Source organism: Bidens hawaiensis, unplaced genomic scaffold (assembly GCF_021521415.1).
Source record: "Bidens hawaiensis isolate Kalapana, Puna unplaced genomic scaffold, B.hawaiensis_p1.1 tig00005035_1, whole genome shotgun sequence".
Classification (NCBI taxonomy): Eukaryota; Viridiplantae; Streptophyta; class Magnoliopsida; order Asterales; family Asteraceae; genus Bidens; species Bidens hawaiensis.
In genome coordinates this window covers 1,080,784-1,107,231 of record NW_027491320.1, presented here as the reverse complement: position 1 = coordinate 1,107,231, position 26,448 = coordinate 1,080,784, and the positions used below count along the sequence as shown (strand labels likewise).

Sequence of the window (26,448 nt, the reverse complement as noted above, 5' to 3'; positions counted from 1 at the left end):
CGTACCAACTAGCAATCATTCATATCTATCACATATATCATATATAGCATACACTTACCACTTAAGGTAAGTGTATTAACTAATCACATCGAGTATGCACACAGCCCCGAAAACATAGCAAGGAAATGGAGCTAGAAACTCACATGGAACCTGTTTCTTTCTCCGTTAATTGTTAATCCCTTCTTTAGTTGAGCTCTGCTAACTGTATATGAGTTACACATATCAATACTTGTCCTATTGTATTAGATTACTTTTTCATAGATTTAATTCTTAAACCCTAGCATATTTAAATTTATGGTTTTCATTTATTTTAATATATTTCTTTCTTTGACAATCTTTCTTTCATTCCATTGCATTCGAACCATCAAGGTATTCCAAAGTAATAGAGCCTTAATGTAATCGAATCTTGGATTTGTAAGAGAACTTAAAGTGTAAGCGAACATAAATGTAAGAGGACTTATATGTAAGCGAACATAATTGTAAGCGAACTTATATGTAAGCGAACTTGGATTAAGCGAACTTGCATTAAGCGAACTTGCATGTAAAAGAACTTGCGTGTAAGCGAACTTGCATGTAAGAGAACTTGCGTGTAAGCGAACTTTCATGTAAGCGAACTTGCATGTAAGCGAACTTGAGTGTAAGCGAACTTGCGTGTAAGCGAACTTGCATGTAAGCGAACTTGTTGTAAGCGAACAGCTTCTGTATAAGGTTAATTTTATCATCCAAAACGCACGTTTCGTGACCTTGATTCCCTTATTATGGTTCGGCCTTAGCCACAAACGTTCCCTTGACCGTTTGTGGTCCAAACTTGACCCGAACGAACGTAAAGCTTGGATCTTTAAGGCTAAGATGTTCAAAACTAGATCTAGGGTTTCTTTAAATGAGTCGTACAAAGCCGTAGGTTCGTTAAGTTCATTTTAGCATCAAGTTTGCTACTTTATGGTTCGTTTATACCTTATCTACTCTACGTTTAAGTTTCAAGGCAAACCGTTCCTAAAAACGTAAACGTTAAGATCAAGAACGTACCTTTACGTGTTCGTTTGGTCTCAGTTAGCTTGGTTATGAACCTTTAATCTCGTATTTATCTTGTATATTAAAGATCTACCAAGAATCAACGTTCGTTTGATCTCGTTTCTCCTTCCCTTCTCACGACCGTATATGGCAAGGTATGTTTGTGTGTTTTGAGTGTGTAGAGAATAAGATGGACAAGATGGATGGAAAATGGAAAGGATTAGGGTTTAAGGGGTATTTATACTCTCTTAAGCCCATAGACCTAAGGCCTATCTTTCCTTTTTAGTCCATAACTAATTCCATCTAAAAAGCCTACTTATCCTTTCATATTTATTATTATTATTATTATTATTATTATTATTATTATTATTATTATTATTATTATTCCACTAACTCAATTATTTCACCCGACGCAAATAATATATTAAATATTATTTTAGAAATTTCGGGATGTTTCAAATAAAATAATAATAATAATAATAATATATATCATAAAACCTTAAAAAAATTAATGAAAAAGCCTAATTAATAAAGAACTATGAACCTTTAATAGTTAACAAAGGTCGATCTTAAATATAGAACAAAAGCCAATCACTTTTAGGTATACATATAGATTAGGGGCAATGATACAAGTTACTTATTGAATTCGATTTAAAATTAGCTAATAAGAAAAAGAAGCCTGCAAAAAAAAAAGATTCAAAATTACTGAGCAATTAATGTGTTGCTGAAGCGATGAAATCGCACCATGGAATCGTTGATTGAATGGTAAGGTTTTGCAATTGTGAAGATAGAGAGACTTTCAATCCACCATGACCTTTGCTCAGTCATCTCCCTGTTTCAATCCGCACCAGTGATAAGGTGGGTGTGACAAAGGTCTTGCAGGCAGAGAAAAGAGAAAAATGTTAAGATGAGTTGTTATGACTCGTGGGCTATCCGGGTTACATTAGAATACCGATACTTGTCAAAATGGTTCAAACGCATAAAAAGACTCCACTTAGAAATGAAGCAATCTGGTGGCTTGAGAGGGGGCGGGGAGTGACCAGAGCGCGACACATAGGATATTAAAGTTTTGTTCGTCTTACGAGGGTATTAATATATTACTCGTTTCTAATATATATATATATATTGTTTTGGATAAAAATCAGCTAAGGATAACGTATCCAAATCTGTTAGGTGGGGTTTAGTGCTACATTGATAACAATGAATATATGAACGAAATTGAGATGAACACAGCGATTTGTTGCGAGGAAAAACCTTTTGATCTTGTTCAGATCAAAAGAAAAAAAACCCCGGGTGATGACAACTCGTCGATCACCAATTTATTAATCACAAAAAGGTTACAAGTGTTTTGGAGATTACGATCAATGTTACAACGGGTGCTAATGTGTAGAGAGAAAAACTAGTTCTACTATGAGTGTGTGTATATACAAGTGTTTTCTAACTGATCATAATCTCAATTATAAATAAAAATAAAATCTAACTAACTCCTATTTTTATGCCACTTTCCCCACTAGCTTAGTCTTCAGTTTTGACCACATGCTGCCTTGTAGCGAAATATATGGTAGACCAGGTCCTGGAGCCGTTATATCTACCAAATATAAGACTACACATGAGAAACAATCGTTAACGACATCAATTACTGAGAATCCTTGATCCTGACATAGCCCTGGAACTCTTCAGAAGGATAATTGATCCAGACACGTCTTCAAGAATAACATATCCTCAGTACTCAGTTATTTGTGACTCAAAAAGAAGTCTTATAAATCCGCCACTATCCCCACTAAACGTGTTATAGCAATTTGACCACGTGCCATATCTTCTTGACTGCAAGGTAGTTGATAGACTGAGTCTTCTAATCATTACACCTGCTAAATACAAGACTACGCATGAGAACAACTGCTAATTAGAAATAAGTACTGAGGAATCTTGATCCTGATATGATCTGGAATACATGCTAAAGATAACTAATCCAGACATATGTCAGGATAACGTATCCACAGTGTCAAATTTCTGTGCCCTAACAATTTCCCCCAAAATGGCGGTTGTGATAAGATCACAGGTGTCATTTTTCATTTGAATTCAAACTTCCTGCAAAAACATATGAGATTTGACAAGCTAGATATAATTATCAAATATCTCTAGAGAACTTCCCTTCCGGCTATATATTCAACTCCTCTTATTCTCCCTGCACATCATGAACAGCTAGTAACACATGTTTAACCCGGATGGATGGTCCATATTTTGAATGGTGAAGTCCGGGTTAAGGATTTTAGGTAAGTCCAGGTGACTTATGATTAATAATAAAAAGTTTTTGACTATTTGCTTGTTATTGTGAAAGTTTATTTGATATAAATTTAGTCTTGTTGAAGAATTTAAAAACATCTTTGAAGAGGATTTTTAGGATAAAATATCCTTGCAAAAAATAGTTTAAAGATTTCAAATCCTTTAGAAAAAAGGATTATAATGATTTCAATCAAATAAATGTAAATCAATAGGAGAAAATCATACCACAAGGTCTGACTAGACCTAGGTTACCATAAATAGTGATTCTTCCATGATCCTTGTAGGAGCAAGTTAAGGATTTTGAATCCGCTAGTCTCGACTTAGAAGAACCTTTGAACATCTGTTACAAATAACTTATAAGATTATTTGGGGTTAGACCCATTAACCTGGGACAAGCCCATAAATTAACGGGGGACAAGCCCGTGAACTGGGGACAAGCCCAAAACTTGGGACAAGCCCAAACTGGGAACAAGCCCAAACTGGGGAAAAACCCAAATACTGGGGACAAGCCCAAACTAGGGACTGGCCCAAAGATACAGATGTCAACTGGGGACTCGCCCAAACCGGGATTTAGCCCAAACGTGAGATAACATGAAAATGTTATAAACCGGTGGTATGGTACGTCTACCATAAATCGTTGGATCCTCCATATAGCTGAAGACAACAAAATTGTCAGCCACTAAGCGTGTACTGGTCTCGCTGCCCCGGACTATACGTTGGATAGCATGTGCTCCAGGCGAGAGTGTAGCAACTCTAATATATAAGAAAGGTGAAAACCTTTAAACCTTAGGGGATATGACCATCGGGGATCATACCCAATTGTGGGCTAGGCCAAGGGAAATAGCTTAGTACCTTGAATGTAAATGAGAGGTGGCCAACCTCTTGATCATTGAATGTCTCATTAATATCCTGCATTGTTACGATTTTAGGATCCTTGATCCTTTAAGAATACTTGATCCTCAGAGGATGCTTGATCCTGATCAGAAAAAGTATTTCTTGAGGTGGATAGCATTCCATGCTCTTGGTAACCTGTTACCTTCCATAGTGAGCAAATGATATGCCCCCTTTCCTGCTTCCGACTCGATCAGATAAGGATCTTCCCACTTGGTTGCTAGCTTCCCATCTGCCGGATTAGTTGTATTCTGGAAGGCTTTTCTCAAGACTAGATCTCCTTTTTGAAATCTTCCGATCCTTATGCTTTTGTTGTATGCCCCAGCTACCCTTTGTTGATATGCCGCAATTCTGATATTGGTTAGGATCTGAGTTCTTTAATAGTATCCAAGTCCTCAAGAAGGATTTCTTCATTGGCCTCAGGATCATGGATGCTTGTTCTGGCTGTAGGAACCACCATCTTTGTAGGGATTACGGCTTCCGATACAAACACTAATGAGAAGGGTGTTTGGCCCGTTGCATTCTTGGGTGTTGTCCTGTCAGCCCAAAGAACATAAGGTAGCTCTTCAGCCCACTTTCCTTTTTTGGATCCAAGCTTCTTTTTTAGGTTGTTGATGATGATCTTGTTGTTTGACTCTGCTTGGCCATTAGCGTGAGGATGTACTGGAGTAGATGTAATCATCTTGATGCCCCAACTGTCACAAAATTTAGTGGTTCTTTTTCCGATAAACTGGGAACCATTGTCACAAATAATCTCAAAAGGAATGCCAAATCTAGTAATAATATTTCTTTTAATGAAGGATATCACCTCTTTTTCGTGAACTTGAACAAAAGCTTCTACTTCTATCCATTTTGAAAAGTAATCAGTCATTGCAAGCATGAATACTTTTTCTCCTGGTGCCTTAGGCAGTTTACCCACAATATCCATACCCCACTTCATAGGTTCTGCTGGTTGATGTAGATTGTTTGCATGATGAGGATATAGGATACATAGGTTCTGCTGGTTGATGTAGATTGTTTGCATGCCTTTGACAAGCATCACATTTCTTTGAGTACTCCATGGCGTCTCTTTTCATTATTGGCCAGAAGTATCATGTTCTTAGAATCCTAGAAAACAAAGCTCTACCTCCACTGTAATTACAACAATCACCTTCGTGAAAGTCTTTAAGCACCTCTTGAATTTCAGGATCCTCGATGCACCTCAAGCGTGGACCTGCAAGAGATTTTCTGTATATCATATCATCTAACAAAATATATGGTGATACCTTGAGTTTGAAAGATTTGGGATTCTCCGTGGCTGGAATCTCTCCAATTTGAATGTATCTCTTAATTGGGAGGATCCAGGATCCTTAGCTAGCTGAGGATAATGGATCCCAAAGTACGATCTGTTTGTCAGTTGTTATCTCCCCAACTTCTTGTTCTCCTATTGCTGGGGAGAGTATATGGATGATTAGGATCCTCGTATCTTCTAGAATTTTCAAGGATGAGGCTAAATTAGCTAAGGCATCTGCCCCAGCATTTTCTTCTCTTGGTACCTGTATGATACTAAACAACTCCAAGGATTTTGCTAAATCCTTCATAATTTCTAAATATTTGATCATTTTTTCACCTTTCACGGTATAAGAACCGTTTTAGTGGTTCGTTATAAGTGAAGAATCCATATAAACTTGAAGATACCTGATCCTTATTTGTTTGGCTAAAAGTAAACCCACGATAAGTGCTTCGTACTCTGCCTCATTGTTGTGGCTTGAAATGCACATGCAATGGAATGTGGTATTATGTCCCCCTGTGGCGATTTCAGTAGTATGTCCAATCCCGTTCCTCTTACTTTGGATGCTCCATCTGTGAAGAGGATCCAAGGATCCTTGGTTTCTTCTAGTTTTTGAACCTCTAAGTCAGCTTCCTTTTGCATGTCACTGCTGAAATCAGCCACAAAGTATGCTAGTGCCTACGATTTGATAGCTGTTCTAGGCTCATATTGAATGTCATACGCACTCAGCTTCACAGCCCACTTGGCCATTCTACCTTACAATTCTGGCTTTCTAAGAACATTCTTAACAGGATAGTTAGTTCTCAAAATAATATTATGAGTCTCAAAATAATATCTTAATTTAGTGGAATCCATAATACTTGCAAGAATTAATTTTTCTAAATAAGAATACCTGGCTTCTGCATCTAATAGACTTTTACTTACATAATAAACGGGATGATGTTCACCTTCATGATCCTTCACAAGAACAGCACTTACGGCATTTCCTGAAACAACTAGGTAGAGATTTAAGGATTCTCCATCCACAGGCTTCATTAGAGCTGGAGCTGAGGATAAGTAATCCTTTAATGCTTTGAGGGCGATTTCTTGCTTCTCAGTCCATTCAAACTTCTTGTTTTTCCTAAGGATGTCATAGAAGTCTTTGCACTTCTCCGAGGATCTGGAAATGAATCTGTTGAGAGCAGCTATTCTCCCTGTCAGTCTTTGGACATCCTTAGCATTCGCAGGAGACTTCAAATTGACGATGGCTTCTACTCTTTTGGTCACCATGTATCCTAGGAACTTCCCAGCCTTGACACCAAAGTGGTATATTGAAGGATTCAGCTTCATATTGTACTGATCCAGGATTTTGAAAGCTTCTCCAAGGTCTTTGAGGTGATCCTCAGCTCTCTTTGACTTAACCACCATATCATCTATGTAGACTTCCATGGTTTTGCCTAGCTGATCCTTGAACATCATGTTGACCAGTTTTTGATATGTTGCCCCTCCTTAGAAATACATGTCATGTCTGAATGTTTGAAGGCAAATATGGACTTTCTTCATTTTAGGAAGGTTATTATATCCTCCTCGATCTCACTAGGGATACTGGATCCTAGGAACACTTTCACATCTGGATCCTCGGGGTCCAAGGATATTTCCTTTAATTCCTTCTCACGAGTTTCCAGCACGTCCCTAGGATGTTTCTGTGGTTGCTATGCTATCGTTTGTTTAGTTGTTGGCTTCATTGATGAAGAGTAGTAGTTCTTGGCTTCGACTTGGTCACCATCTATCCTTACTACTCCCCAAGGAGTTGGTAGTTTGATGCATTGATGGTAAGTAGAGGCCACTGCCTTCATCCCATGTAGACAAAGCCTACCTAAAATAACATTGCAACAAGAAAGGTTATCTATAACACAAAATTTTTTGTAAGAATTTAACCCTTCGATGTATATTGGGAGTTTGATATCCCCCAATGTTTTCTTGGTCTCTCCACTAAAGCCGACTAACACCAACGTCCTCGGGATGATTTCTGAATCTGGGATGTTCATCTTCTGGAGGAAATCATGTTGGATGATATTGACCGAGCTTCCACCATCGACAAGGATCCTACGTGCGTAATGGTTATCAATAAACAAAGTAACAATCAAACCGTCATGATGAGGATTCTAGATGCTTGATTTATCTTCTTCATCAAAGAAGATTCTTTTGTCTGTTGTTAAGGTGGTGGATATGACCGGTCGTTCCCCGTTATCCAACTTGGTCTCTTTGGCCAGCCTCTTAGCTGCGGAGAAAGAAGTTCCACATATGCTTGAGCCACCGGAAATGAAGTTGATCACTTGAGCATCTGGTGGGGGCGGAGTTGCTTTTTGGGGAGCCTCTTCAGGATCCTAGATCCTGGACTTCTTTCTTCCCAATAGTTCCTTAAAGTGGCCCTTGCTTAGAAGGTATCTGATTTCCCTCCTCAAACCGATGCAATCGTACGTCATGTGGCCAAAATCTTCATGGAAGGCACACCATTTAGACTTGTCTCTGAAGGTGGTTGACTTTTCGTTCTTTCGGGGCCACCTCTCTTTCTCACCTAGATCCTTCATGGCACAAATTAAACCATGAGTATCTACCGAGAAGCAATATTCTGAGATGCTGGGGTAATCCTCATCATCATCCTCATCCTCAACAGCTCGAACGTTTTGATTGTTGAATTTGGAGTAAGGCTTCGAATTGTTGTTCTTGAATGAGAATCCTTGCTTCTTGTCGGAAGATTCTTGCTTTGTTTGATTCCCCAGACGATCGTGGATCCTCTTGTCATCTTCCAACCATATGACTCTGAGTGCCCTGTTTCTAACTTCATCTAAGGACATGCAAGGAGTCATCACAAGATCATCATAAAAGGGGTAGCCCCTCTGAATTCTCATCTTGAATGCTTCAACAGCAGTAGCAATGTCAATATTAGGGATTTCCAGAGCTTCCCTGCCAAACCTCGTAACAAAATCCCTAAGGGATTCATCACTAAGTTGGATAACTCGGTATAAATCACTAGTTAACTTCTCAAATTTCCTACTACAGGAAAATTGACTGTTGAACAAGTTAACTAAGTGCGAGAAAGAAGTAACTGAAAAGGGAGAAAGACTTAGTAGCCATTTTAACGCAGATCCTGTCAGTGTGGATCCGAAGCCCTTGCACAAACAAGCTTCTTTAAGTCTCTCAGGAATGGGGTTGATCTCCATTCTTTCTCTGTACTGAGCTACATGCTCCTCAGGATCAGTAGTCCCATCATAAGTCTTCATGTTGGGGGCATGGAATCGCTTCGGGATTTCAGCATCACAGGTAGGTGGAGCAAATCTGGATAACTTGTGGCTTCCCTCTGGTATCTCAGGGATTGGACGGATCATCCCGGGTACGCTGGATATCATATCCTTATGTTTCTGCAGTTCCTTAGCCATTGCTTGGTTGATACCTGCATCCTGCATGGAACCACGGTTAGCATCCAAGGATATGGGATCATACGTGTTACCTCTTTGCTGCGTAAAGGTTGGAATTCTAGAAGAATGACTGAGATAAGAAGCGTCTACTACAGGAGTTGGTTCACTCGAAGCTATGGTCTGCATGGGGATTATATCTCCTTCATGGACCTCAGAGGATTGTTGATGTTGAACCCCAGAGGATCCTAGATCCTGAAGAAGGATCCTTGATTGTAGATAAAGGATCCCAGTGGTTGGGAGTTGAAGGATCCTTGAGGATATGATCCGAAGGATCCTGGTTGAAGGATGGATGGACCTTGCGGAAAGGTCGAGGATCTTTGAGCTCGCTGACCCATGGACCCCGGTTGAAGGATGGATGATCCTTGCTGAAATACTGAGGATCCTTGAGCTATATGACCCGTGGACCCTGGTTGAAGGATGGATGATCCTTGCTGAAAAGTTGAGGCCTTGAGCTGGCTGACCCATGGACCCCAGTTGAAGGATGGATGATCCTTGCGCATGTTGAGCCAAGAATCCTGGAGTAGTGAAATCTAGCATCCTAGGCATTAGAGTAGTTTGATCCTCTGCCGGCCTCTTAGTTCTCTTGAGGTCTTCTATATCCCGGAGGATCCTCTGGTTAGTCTTGGTTTGTTGCTCCAAGTATGCTTTGACCTGTGAAAACATATTAGAAACATCATTGTTAATATTAACTACCGAAGTGGCAGCGGTAGTTTTCGAGCTCTAGAAGACTAGCAGTTGTGTCTTGTTCCCAGCAGCGCTGGCTCGTGGTGCTCCCGTGATTGGCGGAGGCATCGGCGGCAAGGTTCTTGATGAGAGAGGAACCGAAGTTGGCATGGTTGGTGAAGCAGAGGTTGATTGAGAGGCCATTGATGGTGATATGGGTATGAAAAGGTTGAAAATGATAGGGTATTTTCTGGACTATAGCACCAATTGCCCCAGGGTGGCCGCCAAATTGTTTTGGATAAAAATAAGCTAAGGATAATGTATCCAAATTTGTTAGGTGAGGTTTAGTTCTGAATTGATAACAATGAATATATGAACGAAATTGAGATGAACAGAGCGATTTGTTGCGAGGAAAAACCCTTTGATCTTATTCAGATCAAAAGAAAAAAACCTCGGGTGATGACAACTCGTCGATCACCAATTTATTAATCACAAAAAGGTTACAAGTGTTTTGGAGATTACGATCAATGTTACAACGGGTGGTAATGTGTAGAGAGAAAAACTAGTTCTGCTCTGAGTGTGTGTGTATACAAGTGTTTTCTAACTGATCTTAATCTCAATTATAAATAAAAATAAAAGCTAACTAACTCCTATTTTTATGCCACTTTCCCCACTAGCTTAGTCTTCAGTTTTGACCACGTGCTGCAGATGATTTGTAGAGAAATATATGGTAGAACAGGTCCTGGAGACGTTATATCTATCAAATATAAGACTACACATGAGAAACAATCGTTAACGATACCAATTACTAAGGATCCTAATCCTGACATAGCTCTGGAAATCTTCAGAACGATAACTGATCCAGACACGTCTTCAAGAATAACATATCCTCAGTACTCAGTTATTTGTAACTCAACAAAAAGTCCTATAAATCCGCCACTATCCCCAGTAAACGTTTTATAGCCATTTGACCACGTGTCATATCTTCTTGACTACAAGTTAGTGGATAGACTGAGTCTTCTAACCGTTACACCTGCTAAATACAAGACTACACATGAGAAAAACTGTTAATTAGTAATAAGTACTGAGGAATCTTGATCCTGATATGATCTGGAATACATGCTAAGGATAACTGATCCAGACATATGCCAGGATAACGTATCCACAGTTTCAAATTTCTGTGCCCTAACATATATATATATATATGTATATTTGATTTTAATTTTATGTATTCTAAGGAAGTTAATAATTATATATTTAGGATTTGATGATAAAAATTGTTTCACAAATAAATTAAATGTTATAACCCGGTTAAAAGTTATATGGATTTGGTAAAACCCATGACCCGCTTCTTTTTTTATTATAAAATTGTTTCTTAATTATAAATAGTTGATTGAAAGGAAATGTTTTGCAATTGTGAAGATAGAGAGACTTTCAATCCACCATGACTTTCGCTCAGTCTTCTCCCTATTTCAATCCACACCAGTGATAAGGTGAGTGTGAGCAAGGTCTCGCATGTAGAGGAAAGAGGAAAATGTTAAGATAAGTTATTATGACCCGTGGGCTATCCGGGTTTAGTTGGAAGCCCATACCCGTCAAAGCGGTTCAAACGCATAAAAAGACTTCATTTACAAATGAAGCAATCTAGTGGCTTGAGAGGGGGCGGGGAGTGACCATAGCGCGACACGTAGGATATTAAAGGTTTCGTTCGTATTATGGGGTTATTTTATATTACTTGTTTCTAATATATATATATATATATATATATATATGATTTTAATTTTATGTATTTTAAGGAAGTTAATAATTATATATTTAGGATTTGATGATAAAAATTGTTTCACAAATAAACTAGATGTTATAACCCGGTTAAAAGTTATATGGGTTTGGTAAACCCATGACCCGCTTTTTTTTAATATAAAATTGTTTCTTAATTATAAATCATATCTTTCTTAAAAAAACAATAAATATTAATTTTTAGTATATCCTTATTTTATAGGATTTTCATATCAAATATTTGGTGAGATTAATTTTTTTAATTTAATGAGATGTTATAACTCATTTAAGGCCTGTCTAGGTATGGCGAGACCCATACACGGTAATTCGGGTCAAATGCATGAGAAATCTTCATTTAAAAATCATGAAATCTGATGGCTTCTATAAAAGGGGGAGCGACCACATCGCGACACGTATGATTTTTTAGCTTTCGTTTATATATATTATAGATTTAAGGGAAAAAATTCACTTCGGGAGAGAGTTGGTGTTCAGTCATTTAAACGAGTGAAATAAATGTTAGTTTTATATAAAGTTAGTTCAAATATATTTATATTGAATTAAACATTGAAAACAATAAAAATAAACAATGAAAAAAAACCATCAAAATCGGGCCTAGGCGCACTTGCGCCCCAAGCCAGTTCAATTCCTTATCAAGTTTGCACCTGCCACTGGCCAGGTGTTTTACTTGTATAAAACATGAAAATATTTAATTTACATACTAATAGAAAATAACCCCAAATCCATATAAACCCTAATTTACCAAATCCCAGATTGAAGGTCTATTGCCCTCTATTAATTAAAATTGACAGAGAGCTTTGATTAAGCACCAAAATCCGACCCGGAATCATATAATAATCACCTGATATGAACTCGAATTGAAGGCTAAGGAGAACTTAGTGTTTTGGCTGAGAGCTCGCAACAAACTCGATCTAACATTCTAACACAACTTCGGGGTAGGATATTGACATAGGTTTTTGATTCCGAATTATGAAGGGATTGTGTGAGACAAGTTAATTGTATTTTGGACGAGGTTTTATAGTGTTTTAGGATGAATCAAGTTCGCGGTTCGATGAGGAGTGAATTGGTTGTCAAATGGGCTGTCAATTAACATATTTAGAGCATGATTGAACGCGTAATTAAACGATAGACGAGTAGAGGTGATCAATTTGGTGATATTCAGCTTATATTACGGATAAATAATCAAAAAGGGGGTTACTCGCTAATAACGGGGGGAAATGAGGGAGATGGAAGAAAATTTTAAGGATTTTTCAATTAAGTTTCCTCGGGATAGCTTGGTTAGTTCAGTTGGTTCAAAACATGGTTTAGGGTGGATTAGTTTAATAGTTTAAATATTCGTTTATCGAATAAAATGAATTCGAGTAACAAGCGACGTAAATAAACGATTAATGAGCAAATATAAATAACAAATTTCATGGATGTTATTTGTTAACGGGCATTCAAATAAATCAGCAAAAATTAAATGGGCCAGGTTTCGGGTTCTGAATTTGACGAATGTTACACTTATGTTTGTATAAAAAGGGGTTTTACCCCCCCCCCCCCTGAAATAAGAAATGACGGTGTTTTCACACTCTTGTGATTTTTTTCTAACTACGATCCTGATAAAATTTTCTGCTGCCAAATATTTTAATAAATACTAGTACCACTGCTTGCGATCATGGGCTCCCCTCCCAAGGTAGGGTCGGGGGCTGTGACATTTTGGTCGTGCATTTCATAAGCTCGGTATTGAATCAAATTTACATCGAAACGTATATAGAAACATTGTCGTTTATATTCAAATTTTAAGTAGCATTATGTTGCAAACAGAAAAAAGATAAAATTATATATTGTTTGACCTACGTCGGTTTTGAATGAACTTATGTTGAAACGTAAATAAAAAAAAAGTATTCACGATGCTATATTTAACAACCATATATATATAGTATATTAAAATATGCATGAGAAAAACATAATATGTCAAAATCAAAAGTTAGTTATTGAAATAGGAAAAAGTATGTGACACATCAAAAAGTAAGCGGTTAATATATTTACTATATCATGAATAGTTACCTAATGTAAGGTAACTACCATATGTCTTTTATATATATACATATAATTGGATATAAGCTCCATATTAATATATCACACCCTTTAGAAGATCTTGTAAACACCTAATCTAGATCTACTCGCAAAAAGTGAGATCTCACAGTATAAGTGATCTCGAAGTGTAGGAATTTCGCATATTAGAAGATCTCACATAATAGGATTGCTCAAAATTTAGGTACTCACAAAATGAGAGTCTCGCAAAGATAGTAAATTTTGTACAACGAAGTGTCTCGCAAATTCTTGCAAAAAGGCATGAATTGCGAGATGTCTCCATTTTGGGAGGAGGTAAAGTTTGCGAGATGATATCATTTGCGAGTAGCATAGATTTATGAATTTGCGAGGTGGTCAATCTTTGCAAGATGACCTTTTTGCGAAATTTGATTGTTTCTAAGATGGGATTGTGTAACATCCTACTTTTGATAATAATAAATAAAAGAATTCCGTTTACTTAATGGTGTGTTATTATTGAGTTAAGTTAAATAAAAAAAATAGAATGTGGGCTTGGACTATAAATAATGGAATATGGGTTGGTGATGAGCCTTAGGTCCATGGGCTTAGGAGTATATAAACACCCTTAAACCTCCCTAAAACCCTAAACCCATCATTTCACCAATTTTTCCACCCTGCACACTAAAACACACACACACACACACACACACACACACACACATCATTTTGGACCTATATTTGAGCTGAAGAAGGTTGGATTTCGTGTTCAAGCATCATCAAACAATAAGAAATCTGTCTAAGAAATCAGGCCTTGTTATGTAAGAAAAATGTAAACTTGAACGTAAACAAGATGTTTGGAATGAAACGGGACAAACGAGTGACGTTTGGACCGTGTTAGAATGAGAATAATGAAGTCGTTATGGAATGGAACTCGTTCTATCAGTAGAACGGGCATAACGGGATGTAAGGATATGATTAGGAATGGAAATACACGAAAAACCATGTTTGAATTGAGTTCTAGGGAAACTCGATTCATGAACTCGATTCATTTGGAAAACGAATCGAATTGGAAACGATTCAAATCGAATTAGAAACGAATCGAATTGAATTAAAACTCGATTCGATTGGTTTGAAAACTCGATTAGATTGGTTTGAAAAACTTGATTCGATTGGTTTGAAAACTCGATTCAATTGGTTTGAAAACTCAATTCAAATGGTTTGAAAACTCGGTTTTTTGATGAAGTTTTTAGTAAAAGCTTATTAATGAAAATAAAAATTTTCAAACCCCAGCCAGAGGCTTTGCCCCTTGGACCCTGTTAGGGGCTGCCGCCCCTATACCCCGCTGACTGAGGCGTTGCCCCTGGACCCTCGTTAGCTAGGGGTTTCACTAACCTTGAAGTATGATATAGTTAGAAGAGGTTAATTGACACTCATAATTATTACACGGTCAGTCGTGCACAGCTAAGGAGCGGTATTACCGTTAACTCGGAAAGGAACAGGACACAGGTGAGTTTCCGGCCTTTTTTCTGTTATGTTTTCGAGGCTGTGTGCATACTTCAATGTGGTTAGTTAATACAATTACCTTAAGTGGTAAGTGTATGTTATATGATTGTTTAATGAATGATAAATGAATTATATAGAAAAGTTTAAAGTATGTATGTAATTATATGAATGATAGTATGAAGAAATATATGTATGAATGTATGAATGTATGATTATATGAAAAGGAGGGATTATACCCATATAAAATGATATAGAGAAGGGTAGGTTTAATAACACCCATAAAACGTCATTATTAGAGGGGACGGGGCGGTGTGTGGTGGCCTCCCCGTCACGCGTGATGGGGTTGGCCACATCGCCGCCGGTGCTTTGGTCACGCCAAAAAATCAAGTTTGAGTGATGGCCATCACGCTTGGTGGGGGTGTTTACCAAGAAAGAAAGAGCCGTTGGGGGGGGGGGGTCTTGTAGCCGTTGGAATTGAATAAATAAATAAAAAAACATTAAAACCAAACACAATAAAAACATTATATATATCTTCAAAACATACACAAATCTAACTCAAATCCAACTCAAAATCTTCTATTACACACACCATTTTTAACATATCAAATGGAGGGTTCTAAGAAACGTGGGTCGGGTTCAAAGAAAACCCAAACCCGACCAAAGGTTCGACAAAATCTAGGCGAACCGACGAGATTTCGCTTACAATACGAACCCGACAAAAACCAACCTTCCGAACAACAACCTTATTATCCCCAACCTTTTCAACCGTCCCAAAACCAACAACAACGTTATTATCAACCGTCCCAAAACCAATCGTATCAAAACCAACCTTTTATACCCCCTTTTTCTACCCAAAATTACTCAAATAATGCTTTTCAAAATTTTGGATCTCAACCGTCTCAAATGTTTGGCTCTCAACCGTCTCAAATGTCCGTCGATCCCCTAGACAATAACGATGTTATACATCAATTTGCAAGTGTTTTTCGTCACGAAGTGCAAACTTTGGATGAAGATGAATCCGAGGATGAGGAGCCGCGTCAAAGAGGTGCTCGGCGTTGGTTGCCCGATGAGGAGGTCGCCTTGACCAAGGCTTATTTACATTGCTCCGAATCAAAAAACGTTCAAACCAACAAAAAAAAGACGCGTTATGGAAACGTATTAAAGAACATTTCTCGCAACTTCCCGGCACAACCGAACGAAACAAGGATCAAATGATTGGCAAGTGGGGAGATTTGAATTGAAAAATGTCAAAATTTAACGCTTGTTACGTCCAAGAGGTAACTATTTTAGTTTATTTATCTTATAATCTAGTACTTTATTTTTACAATTTGTTATAAATATATTTTTTCTAAATGTTTTGTAGACCCGAACTCCACAAAGCGGAGCGAGGAGGCGACTATGATAACGAACGCTATGCGCGAATATGTCTCAGTTTACAAATGTAAGGATTTTCCCCACTTGGATGTGTGGCAGGTTGCGAGACGTCACACGAAGTGGGTACCGATTCCGTTCGTCGATTTGAACGGACCAACGGCTCCAAGGAAGAAAGGATCTTGTTCAAAAAGATCAAAAACTTCCGAGTCCGGGGACTACACGACGTCAACCGGCGGCCTATCATGCAACATGCCGAACATGAACTTGAACGAAGAACCCGAAGACAATCCCGACGAAGACATACCCACACCCACACGGCCGAATCGCAAGAAAAGTGGGGAACCGTCAAGACTTGGAAAGGAAGTGGTGGCCGAAAACTTCGCCGAATACAAGTCGGCTAGGATGGGGAAATGGCCGAGAAGAAGGAGTTTAGGAAAGAGGCTCATATGTTAAAAATGAAGCGTGAGGAGGCGTATATCACTCATTTGAATGAAAAACAAAAAAACGCCGATCTACAAATCCTCCTACAACCGCACGAGCATCTTGATGAACCCGTTAAATTGCTCCTACTTCAACGAAAACGCGAGATATACGACAAGTGGGGTTGGGAAGGGCCGTAGGTTTTTTTTTATTTTTTGTCGGTTTTTTTAATTTAGTTGTCTTTGTTTAATATAATTTTGTTTTATTTTTTAATTAATGTAAAATATTGTTTTTTTTTATTTAATTTAGTATTTACTAAAAAAACCATCACACACCATCACACCACACCACCACCTCTAGTAAAAAACCATCACATGTAATGGATTTGAGATTGATGATGTGACACCATTTGATTAGGTGAGGTGTATGATGAGTTATCACACCACATCCACCACCCCTCCCCAATTACTTGATATGGTATGAAACTATGAATGCAGGTTCAATAAATAGAACCCCAAACTTCCCTATAAATAGGCCCCTTGTCTTTCCTTGCACTTATTATTATTTGCATTCACCATACCAAAACCATCATCTTCCATGGAAAACACTGGCGATTCAAACTCCACCTATTGGGATTCCGTCCATCCAGCCGAAGATTTCAGGTACTTGTACTTGCAAATCTCTTATTTCAAATTTCTCATAATAATAAATATATATATTATTTTACGTAATATATATATATATATATAGTTGGGGCGGATTGGAGGAAACACTCTCGGGCTACTATGATTCGAGCTCGCCTGACGGAAGCCAGTCGGCAACAGCCTCCAAAAACATCATGTCTGAACGGAACCGGAGGAAGAAGCTTAATGATCGGCTCTATGCGCTTAGGGCAGTTGTCCCTAATATTGGTAAGGTCTGATCCTCCCTCCGCACTCAACCACTAACTCTTCAATTTTGTTCAACATCCTGCAATCATTATTATAAAAATAATAATAATAATCATAACAATTGTTATTTTATTGAATTTGCTTTGAAACATCAAAAGTCAAAAATGAAAGTTGACTAGTGCTTACAAGTGTAAATAAGAACCCAGCTCGAGCTAGATTAGGCTCGTTAATTATTGTTATTTATTTTATATATTTTTTATATGAGTTTTAACTAATAATTTTATATATAACATATATATATTATTTAAGTATTTTTATCATAAATCTGTATGTGTATGTGTGTATTAATAACGGTAATATGAATACATACTTCAAATATTAAATAAAAATTATATAAATAATAGGCTCTTCAGTCTCACTAGCCGGCTAGAGCTTGATAAGTGAAGCTCGGGCTCAGGTTCGTTTATTAAACGAGCTTATTTTTAGGGTCAAGTTCGTGCTCGTTTATTAAACATTCTTATTTTAGGCTCAAGCTCGGCTTATTTATTATACATATTTAATTTTAGAATCGAGCTCACGAGTGGCTTGGCTTGTTTACTCTCCTAAAGTTGACTCATGATCTGTGCATTTTTTTCGTTTTGTGAAGATGGACAAGGCATCAATAATTAAAGACGCAATCGATTACATTCAAGTATTGCATGAACAAGAGCGAACGATCCAGTTGGAGTTGATGGAACTGGAGTCTCGAAAAGTAGAGCCTGATAATATGGAACTATGTGAAGAAGCTGAGGTGTATATGGCAATGGAACGATCGAAGAAGATACGAGCTGATCAGGCATTTGATCCGAGTGGATCGTGGGTGAATCCAATTGAAATTCAAGAAGTAAGTCATGAATTTTGGTAATCTATTTTTATTGAATATATGCAACTGTTTGTAAATATATATAATATAAAAAAAATACAAACAAATGTGACAGCTGAATGTGGAATCTGTGGGGGAGAAGATTGCATTGGTGACCTTAAAATGTAGCAAAAGAAGAGACACAATTGTAAAGCTTTGTGAGGTCTTTGAATCTTTAAAGCTTAATATTGTTACGGCCACAATTGTTGCTCTTCCTCAAAGGCTTTTAAATACTCTCTTTATTCAGGTATCCTTTTTAACTTTCTTTTTTTCTTTGTAAAATATTCAAATGAAGAAGTTAACATATATATTATTATCCGTTTTAAGTTGAAGAAAAATGAGAGCCATGTAATTCACCTGCTGCTTTGAACTTTGTTACATAAAATAATTATGTAATTGCTTATCATGCTTTAAAATATCAATGAATTAACTTAACTAGTAGGGAGAAAAACTATTTAATTTTATTACAGTTATATCATTTTCACTTGATAACTATATTATGATTCTTGTTAGTTCTCCAAGTCAGAGTACTATTTTTCTTATTATGTATCGATGGTTACCTCTAAAACATGCAATATATTGTTTTAACTGTGTATAGATAAACTTAGACATCATTATAATAATCCAGCTTAAAAAATTTGGTCCAAAGATCACGGGAGGATAATTTGTCTTAAAGAAATATAGTTAATTACATATATGGGACATGATTTCTCAATTATCTAACATGTCTCACCAAATCATGGAAACATCGATGGTGGCTGGGCCTTAAATAATTATGAAATACCAATAATTTAATTTAAAAAAATTAACATTTTTTAACTTATATATAGATATATACAGGTGGAGTCCGGTGCAAATAAAATTAACATATAAATAAAGTAATTATAGTTTTGATTTAAAGTAATTATGTTATAGAAAATAAAATAGTGTAATAATAATTACTCTATTTCAAAACTTATAGTGTAATACTAAAAAATAAAAGTATAAAGAAAATAATATTATAAAACTTATGTTGTTTGTTTTTCAGGCTTAAAATGATAGAGCAACCTATTCAATATCCAGTCCAGGCCCATTTTTAAAACACCAAAATCAAAGAGAACCTTAAATATATAGATATTGTTTTAAAAAAAGATATCCTTTAGATAAAGGGTGTATTACTAATTGGTAGCTTGTCGCCAAAGTGTTATTTTCTGGGTATTAAATACCGCATTACTAATCATTGGATGCATGAAGCCGTTTTTATTTATTTTTAAACGGATCAAGTGTTATTTATTTTTAAACATCATTTTGATGAGTTAAAGCCTTAAAGGGAATGCAACATAATATTAAGCGACTATTCTTTACAGGGTATTCTGTCAAAGGTGACATTATATTAAAAAAAAAATATTTTATTATACAAAACTCCTCTATAAATATATAAATCATGATGCTATGTTTATCACGCTTGTAAACATATAATATTACGGCGCAAATTACAAGGAAAACTTAGAAAATTATTCAATATTATTTTAAGATGATCAGTACACCTGTAATGAATTAATTGTTATTTATATTTAATTTATTTAGTTGATACTGTACATGATTATATCAAATATTTTAGAAGTTACTTAATATGACATAATACTAAGCGACTATCCTTCAAAAGGTATCTTATCATATATGACAACACTTTAATGATTATTTATTATACAAAACCCTTTGTTTATAAAATCATTGGTGCTATTTTATCACGTTTGTAAACATATAAGGAAAGGACAAATAGATTAGACAATTAAACTATCTCCACAACTTGGGAATTATTTATATTCTCTTTCTCTTTAATATTAGAGCATTTTGCCACAACTATAAAAGTGACGGGAGTATTTTGATTTTTGACCTTTTTAAACCTATAAATCACGGATTTTGAGCTTTTTAAACTATAACAAAAGCATATGATTATTATTTTAAGCATTATCTATGACATCTTTAATCTCATTATTCGTTTCACGCCTTATTCAGTGTTGGAGCGTCTTAGATGTTGAATAAATATACAACTCATTATAAACGAGTACCTAATTCTATATAACACATGATAATTTATAAATAAGATTGAATAAAATATACTATATAATGCGAAACAAGTTAACTATAAATTTTGTAATGTAACTTGACACTGACGCTGCCTTGTATCCGTCTTTATGGGAATAATGACAAAGTAACCAGCAATATTAATAAGTGATTAGTTATTTAGAGTATTTAGAATAGGAGAATATGTTCTAAAATATGCTTTATATATGATCATGTGGCCGATTTCTTAATAAGAAAATGATTGTTTGTAAGTGCAGGCTGAGAAGGAAGAGATAGATCTTTTGAAGATGCACATAGAAACAGCTATATCCGCTTTAAATCATCCTCAAACTCCAATCATCATGTGAAAGACAACTATTATTTTCTTCTTCTATTTCTAAGAATACAGACTGTAACCAACATTAATAGATCAAAGTGCATCACATTCCATCTCTCTCTCTCTCTCTCTCTCTATATATATATATATATATTACTATTTTAAAGGATTAGAAGAACTAGTGATCATCGTTTTATGTCTTGTTATTTCGTCACTTTGGTTTGAAATTTGGTTGGTAATAGGTGCAATAATATCCTTTTCATTTTCACCTTTTCGGTAAAGAGATTTACTAAAGATTCATGAAGCTAGTAATTTGAGTCATTGTAAAGATAAGATTTTATATAGAAGTACTCTCAAGGCATGTTTGTGCATATGAAAGACAAGAAATGAGGCTATTTTTTGGGAAGAAGTGGCAAATCTCTCCAAAGCGATGGTGGACATACACGGTACCGGTATCGGTACCTTGGATTAGAAATCGTTCCAAGTGTAAAAATGTTTTGTGAAAAAATTGGTGTAATTTCTGGTTATAATTCTTGTTATTGTTTGTTGTCACCTTTAGCTCTTGGCTAATACTACTTAATAAAATTCGCCCAACCACAAATAAAGCTATTAAAATATTATCCGTTGATGTTAATGGATGATAATCGTATTAGTTTGAAACAAAAAGTATTAATTGAAGTGGTTTGTTTACAACTTGGTGGAGTTTTTGGAGATTCATAAATAAGATTGTTTTTTAACCGAACAAGGTTAGAAATGGAGAGATTTTAGAGAATATTGTTTAATTTTCTTTTTTATGGTAAACTAGTAGAAATCATAAAGCTAGAGTCGCTTGGGATGAGTGGATTAAGAATCCTCTCTTATTGGTGTAAATTCCTTTTTCAGTTCCGAATAGTTTGTTCGGAGCTCGGTTTTTTATTCAATCACAGGTTTTCATATATATATATATATATATATATATATATATATATATAGGGAGAGGATCATGAGAGAACTCCATTTTATGGAGAGAACTACTAAGTTAAGGGGGTAAATATGTAAAACATCTCAAAACTATATTTTCCCCCAAATATTGTTTCCCTTATCACGATTCCTTCCATTATCAGTATATCTCCTTCCCCTGTTCAAAGTTCAATCTCAATCCATCGATGCCCAGATCAATTAATTGAATCGTCCTAATCTAATTGAAATCGAGCTCCACTAATCACGCACGCTGTTCATCCCGTTATTCCTAACATGTTGATCGAAGGTATTGTTAGGCTAAATTCGTTTTACTACCTTAGATTCAATTATAATCGTGTTTTTGCTTTTGTTTAATCAGAAATCGACTCGTCTGGAAGCATTGTTGCAATTAATGGTGCATTATCGGTTCAATTGAACGATTCTATGTCAAAAACCTTTGTTACTGCAACAAACGGTTACGACTATGCTGAAATAACCGACTCTGTATCAGAATCTTGTGCCAATCAATCAAGTGTTTCATATTCAGTGTCATCCGGCGATGGTGCTTCAAGCTATTGTGTCCAAACCGATAATAATATGCAATCTGTTGGTGTTGAACATCGAGGTAACATATTGACTTTATGGATCTGCATACAACCTGATATTCAATGCGTAAATGATATATATTACGTATGTGTTTTATATTGCATATACGTATTATAGCACCTTTTCCCCATATTATACAATACACATGTGCACTATACCTGTTAACAATCTGTCTTACATGACGTGTTATCTAATGTTAACACTATGCGATATTTGTTACTTTCACGTAACGCGTCTTAAATGTTAATGTATTTGTTACAATATATTCGACCTTATACAGGATATGTGTCGAGTATTGTTTACCATACACCAAACGGAACAACATACTGGAAACCTAACGTGCCCAAAGAATTTGTGCCTGTCAAAGATATGGAGTTTGAAACGTGAGACGATGCTGTCAATATGTATAACACGTATGCTGAAAAATCTGGGTTTTCAATACGTTTAAGCAATATTACACGAGTCAAGGGTTCGGTAACACACAGATACATGCTTTGTACTCGAGCTGGAAAACCGAAATTTCAAGATTTTGATTCAACTAACACAAACTCTGCTTCGACCTCGCGTCGCAGCAGCTCCAAGGCCGTGTGTTGCAATGCCCGCCTAAGATTGAAACCCGTTCCAAACACCATGAGATTCAAGATATATGATTTTGTTGATATTCATATCCATGAGCTGATTGGACCGAACGCTATGGAGTTTACAAAGAAACGACGAAAAATTGGGTATTCTGAACGCAATTTCATTCACAAACTAAGTTTAAACAAAATTGGTCCAAACATTGCCTATAACTTGCAATGTTCGTTAAAGGGTGGATCTCACAACGTCAATGGCACTAAAACTGATTTCCAAAATGCTACCAGGGATGTCCGCCTCTTTATTTCTGACAGAGATGCGCAAATGATTATGGACACAATGACGTCTCGTTCGGTCAACTTGCCAAATTTCTCGTTTGAGTACAAAGCTGTTGGAAGTGAACTCCGGTATATATTTTGGGCTGACGATGTTTCAAAATGCAACGATGATATTTGTACAATTTACTGGCATGGATCATCATAAGAAGTGTGTGACATTTGGTGCTGGTCTAATATATGACGAAACTATCGAGTCTTACAAGTGGTTACTCGACAAGTTTCTTAAAACACATAAAAAACAGCCCAAACTCGTTTTAACCGATCAAGATGCTGCGGTTAAATAAGCTGTTCGTGTTGTGTTTGACCAGTCAATTCACCGACTTTGCATGTGGCACATTGTTAAGAAGATACCATTAAAGGTACAATTATTTTAATTTTTGTTTTAATTTTTTTATTTTTGTTATATATGATGAACATATGTAACGCTCGTGCAATTTTTAACAGATTTCGGGTGACTTATTAGCAAATACAGATTTGCAAGTTTCCATACATAAACTGGTGTGGAACTTGTTTATAACACCTTCTACATTTGAAGAGCAGTGGAAATTGCTTATTGATGACCCTAATTTGAGTGATCATCATTGGCTTACCGAGATTTATGCAATTAGGGAGCAATGGGTCCCTTGTTATTTCAGAGAAATACAATGGTGTTGCCTTATGAAAACCACATTGATATGTGAAAGCTCCAATTCTCTTTTTAAGGTCAACACCAGTCATGCCAACACGCTTGTCCAGTTTCTATTGTGTTTTGGCACTGCTCTTGACAGACAACGAAAAACTCAACTCGAGCTTGACATTGAAACTAGTACAACGACACCAAAAATGCCCGAAAAACTGCCTTTGGAAATACACGCGTCCAAGATATATACACGCAAAATATTCCTGTAGGTTCAAAAGGAAATTTACAGAGGAATGAGGCGGTGTTATATTACAAGTTCTTCGAAAATAGACGGCGTTAAAAAATTCAACATTGCACATACCAACAAAAGATTCAAAGTAGTCAACAATTATGTGGTAAGTTTGTTTATGTTTTCTGTTATTTTTATGTTTACATGTTAACGCTTACATTCCTCGGCATTCACCTTATTTTTCATGTTATATTTTTTGTTGGTTAGAATACCTAGGTCGACTTTAATGCACATGATACAACTGTTTCTTGCTCGTGCATGGGGTTCACGCGTGTTGGATATCTTTGCAGACATGCTTTTTGCGTGTTTAGGTACAACCAGGTCGAATTGATACCTGACAAATACCTGCCTGCTCGGTGGATGAGAAACGTGCTTCCGGACAGGGTTCATGACATCTCGAACAGATATTCGACTGAAGATGACGAGGAGTCCGTTATTAGATGCAACATGTTTGAAATATTAACTGAATGCGCTGACCGGCTGAGACACAAACCGGATTGCCTCAATTCCCTCCTTGTCCAGCTTAAAGATATAAAAGACAAGGTGTTTAAAGAGTTCCCGTCTGAGCCACCTTGTAACAATAAACGTTCGATTATAAGCGAGCTTGTTGGACAGCCCGACACGGTTGATGTGACTATCAAGCCACCGACTGGTATTAGAAATAAGGGGTCGGGTACTAAACGTCAAGTCAGCGTAGTTGAAAAACTGTTGGAAAATTGTAACAAAAACCCAAGGCTGTGTCACAAATGCAACAAATACGTGATCGATCATGACTCCCGTAACTGTGAAAAGGTCAAAGCTGCCAAAGAAGCCGCCACCGCTGCTGTTTTAGCTGATGCTGTTGTTTCCAAGTCAACCACCGACCGTTCCGTCAACCGTTATGCCACACGGTCCAAACGTGTTGCTTCTATTTGATTTTATGCATTTAATATTACATGCATGCTTTATTTTAGACAGAATTACAAATTTTGTCCTTTAAAAAAAGCCAAATTACGGTTCGTGTCCTTTTCTTACTTTCCTTGCAGGCGGTGTACTTTAAACTTTTTTTTTCTACAAGTTTTGTCCTTTACGCTAACTGGGTTAGAAAAAGTCAGTTAAATCCCCTCACGTGAGGTGCATGTGAGGGCATATTGGTCTTTTTGCCTACCCTGCAACTTCTTCTTCTTCTTCATTTTGCAGATCTTTACCTTCCCCTCCTTTCTCTCTTATTTCTCTTTCTACGCCACCAACAATGGGAACAACCATTCCATCATGGCTTCAAATACTACTTCAAGTATTTCAAACAACCACATCACCCCAAGCACCAACACCACAACCACTAGTAGTAGCACCACCACCAAGTGTCACCGTCACCACTACCATTCCAACCGGTCACGGATGATGTATATGATTGGTCAGAAAAAGAAGAAAAAGAAAGACCATGATATTATTATTGATGGCAATAATAATAATAATAATAATAATAATAATAATAATAAGAAGAATAATAATAATATACTTTTGAAACGAAGCAAGTCGTCAGCAACTTACTTAGACGACAACTTAACCAGCCCACACAAACGTGGGTTCTGGTCATTCATCCACTTACAAAAACACCCCAAAACTCACAGAGACATTTCGTCGAACATCTTACGTGCATCCAATATCAGATCTAATCAAACCGACAGTGAAATCATCGTGGTTGAAGAAACCGAAACCGAAAGCCCATGTCCGTACAACCGGAAGGTATCCAGATCCAGATCCGTCGGGTGCGGTAGCCGGAGCTTCTCCGGCGACTTCTTCGAGCGAATCTCAACCGGGTTCGGCGACTGCACGCTACGGCGCGTGGAGTCACACCGCGAAGGGAAGCCAAAACACGCCGCCATGCGCACCGGCGGACAGGAATGCATTAAGGAGAGAGTCCGGTGCGATGGCTTGTTCAGTGGGTTTATGATTACGTCATCGTCCTCGTCGTCTTATTTTGTGGCTTCAAACCCTAAGGTGACGTCATCGGTGGCCGGAGCAGATCACGGCGAGCAGCATTCACGGAGCCGGAGCTGGGGGTGGGCGTTGGTGATGGTGGTGGCGTAGAGAGAGAAATAAGAGAGAAAGGAGGGGAAGGTAAAGATCTGCAAAATGAAGAAGAAGAAGAAGAAGTTGCAGGGTAGGCAAAAAGACCAATATGCCCTCACATGCACCTCACGTGAGGGGATTTAACTGACTTTTT

General features: G+C 36.9%; 3 protein-coding genes across 3 annotated transcripts; all 3 read left to right on the top strand.

Moving 5' to 3' along the window:
• The first annotated feature begins 17,271 nt into the window (after nucleotides 1-17,271).
• LOC143628642 (transcription factor bHLH35-like) lies at nucleotides 17,272-20,984 on the top strand. Its single transcript, XM_077098178.1, has 5 exons — nucleotides 17,272-17,363; nucleotides 17,452-17,617; nucleotides 18,238-18,474; nucleotides 18,569-18,739; nucleotides 20,817-20,984. The coding sequence occupies exons 1-5, from the start codon at nucleotides 17,299-17,301 to the stop codon at nucleotides 20,904-20,906; spliced, it is 729 nt and encodes a 242-aa protein (XP_076954293.1). The 5' UTR covers nucleotides 17,272-17,298; the 3' UTR covers nucleotides 20,907-20,984.
• A 2,676-nt stretch (nucleotides 20,985-23,660) lies between these two features.
• LOC143628623 (uncharacterized) lies at nucleotides 23,661-25,157 on the top strand. The gene is made up of 3 exons (XM_077098162.1): nucleotides 23,661-23,693; nucleotides 23,779-24,218; nucleotides 24,554-25,157. The coding sequence occupies exons 1-3, from the start codon at nucleotides 23,661-23,663 to the stop codon at nucleotides 25,155-25,157; spliced, it is 1,077 nt and encodes a 358-aa protein (XP_076954277.1).
• A 336-nt stretch (nucleotides 25,158-25,493) lies between these two features.
• LOC143628622 (uncharacterized) lies at nucleotides 25,494-26,312 on the top strand. Its single transcript, XM_077098161.1, has one exon. The coding sequence runs from the start codon at nucleotides 25,494-25,496 to the stop codon at nucleotides 26,310-26,312; it is 819 nt and encodes a 272-aa protein (XP_076954276.1).
• Nucleotides 26,313-26,448: the final 136 nt, after the last annotated feature.